Source organism: Populus euphratica, unplaced genomic scaffold (assembly GCF_000495115.2).
Source record: "Populus euphratica unplaced genomic scaffold, PopEup_1.0 scaffold823.1, whole genome shotgun sequence".
Classification (NCBI taxonomy): Eukaryota; Viridiplantae; Streptophyta; class Magnoliopsida; order Malpighiales; family Salicaceae; genus Populus; species Populus euphratica.
In genome coordinates, this window is record NW_011500681.1 from 28715 (window position 1) to 38955 (window position 10241).

At 33.5% G+C, this 10241-nt stretch overlaps 2 protein-coding genes across 2 annotated transcripts; one reads left to right on the plus strand and one right to left on the minus strand.

Annotated features, from left to right (window-relative positions):
* Window positions 1-3376: 3376 nt before the first annotated feature.
* On the plus strand, window positions 3377-8733 carry LOC105115960 (probable polyamine oxidase 4). Its single transcript, XM_011013058.1, has 10 exons — window positions 3377-3873; window positions 5314-5432; window positions 5546-5634; window positions 6061-6174; window positions 6620-6707; window positions 6809-6894; window positions 6989-7091; window positions 7444-7541; window positions 7660-8089; window positions 8205-8733. Exons 1-10 carry the CDS (start codon window positions 3852-3854, stop codon window positions 8520-8522), a joined length of 1467 nt encoding a protein of 488 aa, XP_011011360.1. The 5' UTR covers window positions 3377-3851; the 3' UTR covers window positions 8523-8733.
* Window positions 8734-9377: 644 nt separating this feature from the next.
* LOC105115961 (protein DJ-1 homolog D-like) lies at window positions 9378-10232 on the minus strand. Its single transcript, XM_011013060.1, has 2 exons — window positions 9873-10232; window positions 9378-9768 (listed from the first exon to the last, which is right to left on the minus strand). Exons 1-2 carry the CDS (start codon window positions 10227-10229, stop codon window positions 9580-9582), a joined length of 546 nt encoding a protein of 181 aa, XP_011011362.1. The 5' UTR covers window positions 10230-10232; the 3' UTR covers window positions 9378-9579.
* Between the last annotated feature and the right edge of the window lie 9 nt (window positions 10233-10241).

The following is a 10241-nucleotide window of genomic DNA, read 5'->3' on the forward strand; positions in this document are numbered from 1 at the left end:
GTAATCCCACAAAATTGTGAGGTATTTGTGAGATAGTAAGTGAGGTGTTTTCTCCTAATAATAGAGAGATTTTTGTTGTTCTTCTATTATTAGAAAGAAGTTTATTCCCACATTATTTAGTAAAATCCTTCTATACTTGCCCGTGGACATAGCCAAATTGGATGAACCACGTAAATTCTTGTGTGTCATTTCTCATTTTTATCTTGTCCCTTACCTTTTATCTTGTCGGGTTTGCATGCTAGTATCCTAATAGTTAGGGATATCTTTCCGTTTCATTTAAAAACAGAGCACTCAAATTCATGAATTTATGATATTGAAATCCAAAATCGCTTTCATTTATTATTCGCGTGCTCATGAACTCAATTAATTTATTTCTTTTCCATAAGAATTCATTAGCTAATTTTATCTCATTTCCATTATTAGGTCTCATTTCCATTATTAGGTCTGGTTTTTATTTTTTATACATGCTTAATGTAGATTAAATTTTTCATAAATTTAAGAAATTATATGTTTAACCCTTAAATTTTTCAGTTTATTTATAATTTAATTCTTCTATCAATTTTATGTTATTTTTTAATTAATAATTTAATTATATTTCTTACGAGAAAAACAGAAGGTGGAGATTTTGATTAAAAAAGAAGAAAATTTTAAAACAAACAACTATTATATTAAGACTTGTTAGGATCGATCAAAGGAATATTTAATTATTTATAGAACTGTAGAGATCGATTAATTAGTGAAAAAAAACATTTGGGATCCTGCTGCGGGGAGCATCTCATTGTCTGCCACTCCTCGAAAACATCCCATGCTTTATCTCTCCTTTAGTTAAGGATATTTGAGCTCCATCCCTCGTCAACCCTCCTCAAAACTAGTATATGTTATTAAATCAACTTTTATACATCAAAACTATACTTATATTTTTAATTTATTCTAAAATAAATTAAATATTAAACCGTAACTAGAAATTGCAGAATTCTACTACATGGATTTTCCAATTCATAGCATTTCTTGTGTTTTTCTTGGAAGGCACATGTTTTTATTTAGAAACTTTAAGGTGATAGACACCATTAAGGCTCGGTAAAAAGTCATCGAGGGTTTCGGTCTAGTGATGGAAAAGACTTATCTCCTTACACTGCATTTAAGTTCGAGTTCTCATATGCATGTCTATCATCTTTATAGTGCCTTACATGTTTACTGAATTTGCAGGGTGTTCAGTGGACCGTGAAATTAGTCGTGATGCGTGTAAGCTAACTCGAACATCCATTTAAATTAAAAAAAAAACACGATCCCATTTATAGAAAAATCCAAAGATAAAATTAGCTGGGGAAAGATGCTTTTTTCTTTTTGTTCATTTTTGGATGATGACAAATGCCCAAACACACTAAATTGTTCATTATTGTTTTTTAGAGTATAATATTAATTGTTTTTAAAATATTTTTTCATAAAAATAGTGAAAAAAAATTGAATGATACATAAAAATAGTGAAAAAAAAATTGAATGATACATAAAAATAGTGAAAAAAAAATTGAATGATACATAAAAATAGTGAAAAAAAATTAATTTAAGTAAAATCAATTTCAAAAAAACATGAAATGTGGTTTCTATGGGAAAAACAAATACCTTTATAAGTGGTCAACAACAAGTTGGAATTTCTTTTCCATTATATTTATTTTTTAAATTCAACTATAAAAAATATCCATACATCAATTTGCACATCAATTAAGTGCCCGTTTAGCACTATTTTCACTCAATGTGAAAAAAATAAAAAATAATGCTTTTGAATCCAAACCACAGTTTAAACGTAAAATGAAATGCATTGTAAAAAATTCTCTAAATCTAACTACACATCTATGTATCTATTGTATTTAAAGGATTTAATAAATTAAATACTGATTTCAATATCCAAAATAAAAGATTTTAAATACATAATAAACTCATCAATCGACCGACCAAACCCCTTAAATAAAGAAAAACTTAAATTTATCCTTCCAAAAAAAAAAACCCAGACAAAACTATATGTATATATATATATATTATTTTTCAGATTTTCCATGAGATTGGGTGGGGTTCAAGTGGCAACTTATTAGCCAACCAGTGGGCCAGATGCTTCCTACCACGCAAAAGCTAAATTCACTGCACAACGACACCAACGTTCCTCCAAAGGACAGCAACACACCGAAGCTTCCTCCACACCCCTAACTGATCATCACCGCCGATGAAGAGTAAATTATAAGTTAGTTCCTATACTTTCAAAAAAAGAATAAATTAGTCTATCTAGTTTGAGAAACTACATAAACAATCCTTATATTTTTAAATCTATTAATAACTTAGTTTCATTATTTAAAAATTGATAAATACAAATGAAAATACCTGGGAATATTTTCGTTGGAAATTTACTGATAGATATATTCCCTTAATATATATTGAGGTAATTATATTAAGAAAAAAATAATTAAAAAAAACAAAAAAAACAATGACTTGTTATTTTTACTATCAAAATTATTAATGGAATTTATTCCATTGGTAAAATCATCGATAAATTGTGAATATTATTCATCATGTTAATTATAAAAGGAACCACTAATAAAAAATCTCATCAATATTTTTTAAAGAACTTTAAAATTATTCATTTTTTAATTGTATTATTAATTATTATTATTTTTAAAAAAATCACAGTTACTAAGCTGATAAAAACAATCCCTAATTCAATATTTTTATCTCTAAACTACCCTTGTTTCCCATTTTCATCTCCATTAAAAATATTAAATCATCACAAAAATATTTTTCTTTATCCTCTCTTCCTTTACTTTCTTTTCTAGTTGTTTATTAAAATTGACTTGCTAGATGAATCAATTTTGAATTAAATTATAATTTTTTTTAAAAATTAATATAAAGTTAATTTGATCAACTCAGTAAATCAATTATCAATCTAATAAATTTGGTTAAAACTTAGTTTTATTTTTAAATAATATCATTTTATTTTTATTTTTTAAATAAAAATAATTTTAATTTAAATAATCTAGATTAACTCTCTCAACTTATAACTATATCCATGAATAAGTTATAACTATATCCATGAATCAAGTTATGAATCAAGCCATATTTGATATCTTTGCCCCTACTATCTCTACTCTCCTCCTCTTTTCCTTGACCCCGGCTGCCTTTTCTCACGGGGCATTTCAAGTATCACATATAAATTTAACATATGTATAAAATAATTAAAATTTAGGGACTAATTAACTAATTTTCAAAACTAGATGAACTATTCCATTCATTTTAAAAAATACAGGGACCAACTTACAATTTACTCCACAAACTAGAAGCAGCGACCTGTCCCTATAAATATAAACAAACCACCAGTAATGGAAGACTCCGCACCAAAACACGTAACTCAAAAGACAATTCTTCTTTCCCCTGTTTTCTGCATTAACCGATTGATTTTTTCAAATAAAATTTCAATAAATCCGATCCATGCAACCGTTTCTTCTTCATCAAATTCAAATCTTAGGTTTAATTCAAAAGGCAAAAATAATTTTGAGAGAATTTAAGAAAATCTCTCCTTATGAGCTCTCTAAATCGTAAACAACAGCAGAAGCAGCAGTTCCATTGCTCTTCTTCTTCTTCGTCTTCTTCGTCATCGAGCAGCCTTTTTAGTCGCTTTATTGCTGGAATTTTGTTATATATTCTTTATCACTCTTCTCAGTTAATCTCTAATTTTCCTATTCCTATACACCTCTAAACGCATCGTTTTTCTTACTCTCTCTAAACAAACAAGCATTCGCGAGCGATCAGTGATTTTTTGAAGAATAATTCGTCAATTTGGGTGATTCTGTGGTTTTTTTAATTAAAAAATGGAGAATCTGGTTGATAACGGTTAGTATATTATCTGCTTTTTATTTATTGAATTTTTAGTTTTAATTTTTTAATTTGATAAAGCTGAAATGAGAATATTGTATTCTCTTTTTGTTTGATTTTAAATTTTTTGTTGTCTTGGAATTTGAGGATGAAATGATAGGGTAGTTATGATAACAGTAGTTCGATACTGTTGCGTCGAAATTAATATTTAATTGTAGTAATTAATATTAATAGATTCTTAGTAATTAATATTAATATATTCTTTTAGAAAAAATGTTTTAAGTTGAAAAATATATTTTTTTTAAATAACGTGAAACATATATTAATTATCGAAGCAACTATCACGTGACATTACTAGCAAAGTTGCTAATGTGGTGGCCGTTAGACTGGATGATCATGTTTGCAAATATGTAGATATGATAACATGCATGATGCGGTGCTAGCATTGTGGGGGCCTGCAATGTGGAGATTTACCATGTGCTTGAGGTTTGTCTCTGAAGTGTTTTTAGAAGGTTTGAGTTAGGGTAAAAAATAGGAGGTAAATTGATTTTGTTTCAAGAAAATTTGAGTTTTTGGGATTCTGAACAAATTTTATGTTAAATGATTATCTTGTGATTATGCTATTGGGGTGGTGCTAGATGAAATAAGTGTTCGAGAACACGGTTGAATTTTTGTTTTTTAAATGATTAATTTATTTTATATTTTCAAATTATTTTGATATGGTAATATTAAAAATACTATTTAAAAAAGAAAAAAATATATTATTTTAATATATTTTTAAACGAAAAGTATTTTAAACCGTGATTATTATCATATTTCCAAATATCTCCAAGTCCTTTGCTGCTGTATTGTACTAGGATGGATATGAGTTGTTCATTTTATTGGCATGGAGATGGAGAGAAATGAAATTGAATAGGAGGGCATTTAGTAGTATTTATAAGTTAGCTCATTATCTCGGGACAGAAAAGATGGAGATATAGAAACAATAGGGATTGAGGGAACATGTCTTCACTTCAAAATTGTCCTTGAAACAAATTTGTTTTATATTTTTGTCTCTTTATGTTAAACATGTTTATGTCTCTATATCTGTCACTTATATCCTAAGACATTAAATGCAACCTAAAGGATTTTGAGACATGAGATATTCAAAAAGTTTATTTATTTATTTATTTTGCTTTTACTAGATTCTGTGATTGTATGATATCTGTGGCAATGCCGTTGTGAATAATGTTATAAGTTGTTTCTTTGAATCCCTTCGACATGATGAGTTTTAAGTCAAAATCAGTAGCAGGATAATTTTTACCTAAAGGAAAGGCTGAGTTAAAATCTATAATCTTCCATGATTACCAAGTTAGATGTAATATTCTAAATGTCTCTCCAGGCTTGCTTGCTTCTGTACTTTTTGATAAGTACATGTATTTTATTCTGTCTTTTGCTGATTTTTGTTCAACTAATCAGGAGGCACTTTACCTTCACAAGTTGAGAGACAAAACAGTTCAATTCCTTCTGTCATCGTGATTGGTGGTGGTATTTCAGGGCTTGCTGCTGCACGAATGCTGCATGAGGCATCTTTTAAGGTTAGCGTACTGTGCATATACATGTACATATGAGTCTAGAGTTTTTTAGTTGTATGTTGGGATATAGGGTATTAATATGCATCAATTGGCTAATCGTTGTTGTTTTGCTTAAGGTGATCTTGCTGGAATCACGGGATAGACTCGGTGGCCGCATTCATACTGATTATTCATTTGGCTATCCAGTGGATTTAGGAGCATCCTGGTATTTTTTTGTCTTTCTCACTGATATTTGATCTTATTGGAACCTTTACCTTACTCTTGTTTATCCCTTCTCTTGCTTAGTATCTTGCTTATTATAGATTTTCACTCATATTCTAGCAATGTGATTGCCTTGTTTTTGGGAATTAATGCACTTTAAATATGCTGGCATAGACAAGGTTGATACATAATGTCGTTTTTTTTTTTGGGATGTTAATGCTCATTAATCATGTCTTAAAAACCCAACTAATTTCTCTAGAAGCTGAGAACAAGATCTCTTTTCTTCCTCATGTGTCATTTGGCTCTTTAAACTCGCTTTACCAGTGCCTGTAATCTGTGTTCGGTTTCCTTGAAATGTATTGTTTGTAAATGTGAAGCAATTGATAGATATATTCGTCAAGGTGTTAATTCATTTCATGTTACAATCTAGGCTACATGGTGTTTGCAATGAGAATCCCTTGGCTCCGCTGATACGAGGTCTGGGGCTTAAATTATACCGTACTAGTGGTGACAACTCTGTATTGTATGACCATGATCTGGAGAGGTCAGTCATTTCTAGTTTTACATTTATATCCTCTGCAATTCACTTCAGATGTTGCATTAAGCAGACTTTAAGTTTTCCTTTTTCCTTTTAATTTTATGTGTTTGTGGTTAAATTATGCATTTCAAATCCTACAGTTTTTTCGTATTCCAGTTCTTGCTTGTTTCATGGAGCAAATTGCATCCAATATTACCTTTGCATTATAGCTTTGAATTTTCATAACCAATGCTGTATTCCTGTATCTTTCAGAACATACAAGATCATACAAACATTGGCCAACTTCTTTTTACAATGAATAAAGTTATACATGCTCCTAATTGAATGATGAATTGATCAATAGGCCGCAGTCCTACCTATAATTTGGTAGAAAAAGCTTGGATCGAAGCTGCAATGTTTTGAACCTTATGATTTACGATTGTTCTTATTAATTTGGGTTTTGCCCTTTCAGTTATACCCTTTTTGACAAGGAAGGACATCAAGTTCCACAACAGATGGTCATTGAAGTTGGAGATACATTCAAAAGAATTCTCGAGGAGGTAGATCTTCTCACTAATTTCTGTGACGAGAACCTTTCTTTTATGATTAGAAATTACCCTCTTCTACAGCAAGCAAACTAAGTCCTTTGTTTACACTTTAGACTGAGAAAGTAAGAGATGAACACACCGATGACATGTCTGTTCTTCAAGCAATTTGGATTGTGCTAGATAAGCATCCAGAATTAAGGTATGGTTAAAAGAACAAAGTGTAACAAATTCAAGTTTTGGAATTTATCAGCATGGAGTTTTGGAACTGCTAATAGAACTTCCAATGTCTTTAGGCAAGAAGGACTTGCATATGAAGTGCTGCAATGGTACATCTGTAGAATGGAAGCGTGGTTTGCAGCAGATGCTGATATGATATCACTGAAATCTTGGGATCAGGCAAGTGTACTATTGATCTTCTGAATCTCTCCTAAGTTGCTTTGCGTTGTGCTGCAATTTGTCTTGAACTGTGTGAGGATGATTCTGCTTTAATGCACCGTTTGTTTCCTCACAACATTCTAATATGTCAAAAAAATGCTTTGCCTTAAAAAACACAGGTTGGCTTTAGATTCAGAATTTTTTTTTGCTTAGAGATAGCAGAAGCTAAGAATTAGTGAAATTTTTTTGAGAATCTTAGATTGCAGAATTTGCATATTGCAAAATTCTATACAAAGCTGTGCTATGTTAAGGTCACTTTGAGTGTATCTTTAGATGAACAATGACACTGTTGAGGGCACTTCTTCACATGTAGGAGCAAGTTCTTTCCGGAGGTCATGGTCTTATGGTGCAAGGTTATGACCCTATAATAAAGGCTCTTGCAAAAGATGTTGATATAAAGTTGAATCACAGGTATACTTGCTCATATCTTAATATTTTGGCCGTGTTCTTGCTTTCTGAATTGAAACGGTGTTATATGGTGCTTCCCGAAGTGAATGATTTTCTTTCTTTAATAAATTGTGACGAGTAGGGTTACAAAAATATCCAACGGGCCTAATAAGGTGATGGTCACAGTAGAGGATGGAACAGGCTTTATTGCTGATGCAGCTATCATTACAGTACCCCTTGGGATTCTCAAAGCCAACTTAATTCATTTTGAGCCAAAGCTGCCACAGTGGAAGGTTGATGCAATTTCGGATCTTGGTTTTGGCTGTGAAAACAAGATTGCATTGCAATTTGATCAAGTATTTTGGCCAGATTTGGAACTGTTGGGCATTGTTGCGCCCACATCTTATGCTTGTGGCTATTTTCTCAATCTTCACAAGGCAACGGGCCATCCTGTTCTTGTCTACATGGCTGCTGGAAGGTTTGCTTACGATCTTGAGAAGCTATCTGATGAATCTGCTGCAAAATTTGTGATGTTGCAGCTGAAGAAAATGTTTCCTAACGCAACAGAGCCGGTAAATTTCATTTAGCCCTCTGCACTGCCCTATAATCTCTGTTCTTGAATTTTTTCTCAATTCGGTTCTGATGTAAAAATGTTATAAACTGATATCATTGGCTCTGCTGGAACAGGTTCAGTATCTTGTAACACGATGGGGAACAGACCCCAACTCACTTGGTTGTTACTCTTATGATCTGGTTGGAAAGCCTGAAGATTCATATGAGAGACTCCGCGCACCTTTGGGCAATCTCTTCTTTGGAGGAGAAGCAGTTAGCATGGAGGACCATCAAGGATCTGTGCATGGAGCATACGCAGCTGGAATTATGGCTGCCGAGAGCTGTCAAAGACACCTATTAGAGAGACTTGGCTACTTCGATAATCTCCACCTAGTCCCTTCTAGAGGTGCAATCCATGATGCTACATTTCCTCTCCAAATCTCAAGGATGTGAAATAATTTATCCACAGGTAAATAGGCATCATTCTCTATGTTGGTGTTTCTAAACTTGAGAAGCATATGTAATATGCTGATATTTCATTCTAGTTCCAGAACTTGAACAAGAACTTCTCTACCTTTTATTATATCATCCTCAACATTGAGTCTCCATTTCGCTTGTTTTTCGGTACAAAATACATCACATGTGGACACCTGAATACTCATTAGGTCCGTTAACTTAGAGATGAAATCAGTTATATTCATTGTATTCATTGATCAAACTCTCATTAGTGCAGCAAAAGCCCTGCGTGGCCTCTGACCTCTAGTTGCAAATGGCTTGTATGATTGCATGAAGTATTCCACCAACTCAGTCACTGTATTATCTCCCTGCTAAACACTCTTCAGCCTGGCTTCCAGGGATAAGAAGGGTATCATAAATTTAGACGTTCATAGGAAGCTGTTAGTTTGAGAACATGACCTAGCTTTTCTCTGTAAACTATGCAAGCCATCCACTCATGCACTGCAGTTGAGCATAAGCCCTCAACCTTCTTATTCCGGCAACACAGCATCGACATGGCACCTAAGATCCTGAAGGGATTCAAAAAGGAATGTGTCCCTTGTTATCTTCAATGACACCTGACAAGAAGGGGCGGATTGAAGAAGCAAGGATTCTTATAGTAACCAGACACATTTTTGTCAAGCTATATTATAATTACCCCACAGAGGAACGAAATCCTTTTATCCGAACTAGATATCTTGCCTCCCAATGCCATCACAAATAGCTGGAAGATCTCAGGGTGTCAGCATCTATGGGCACATGGTTTCATAGAAGGGGCACTCGGCCATCACTGATTCGCATGACCAACAATCGTAAGAGTTGTTGCTTTGAACAATATGGAAGTCTATTTTGTCCACAGGCAAAGATGAACACAAGTGACAAGGATTCCAGTAACAGATATGGAATCCATGTGTTATTTGATACAAGATGGGTTTCTAGACCCAAACATGCATGGTGTCTGCATCGGTATGTTATTTGAAATAAGATACAGGCACATTATTTAACGTTGTAGCAGCTAAAATGACACTTGAATACCAAGTAAGGCCATCAACTGAGAGACAAACTCAGGGTGCCCTGGCCAAGCAGCTCCGGTAACCAAGTTCTCATCAGTGTAGCAGCGATCTATCGGATCAGGTTCTAGCCATGTTGCCCCTCCCAAGACAACATTCAGCTTCACCGTAGGGTATGCAGTACATTTTCTTCCCTGCAAACGTGATTCAAATTGAAGATTATAAGCCATGGGACATGTGATAGCATAGTATTTGTAAGTCTATGAACAGGCTTCCTCACAAGACAACAGGAAACTACCTTAAGAACCCCAGCAGCAGCTAAGATCTGTTGCCCATGGCAGATGGATGCAACAGGCTTCCTAGATTGCATAAATTCTTTCACCAAGGCAATCACTGTCTCATCCAGTGCCAAATATTCTGGAGCCCGGCCTCCCGGGATGACAAGAGCATCATAACTGGAGGCATCCAAACCTTCATAGGAAGCAGTTAGAATGAAATTATGGCCTGGCTTCTCACTGTAAGTTTGGTCACCTTCAAAGTCGTGGACTGCAGTTGGGCAGATATCCCCAGCCTTTTTCTTAGGGGAAACCGCATCAACATGGCACCCAAGAGCTTGAAGGGACTGCAAAGGAACAGTTACCTCATAATCTTCCATGAAATCCTGCAA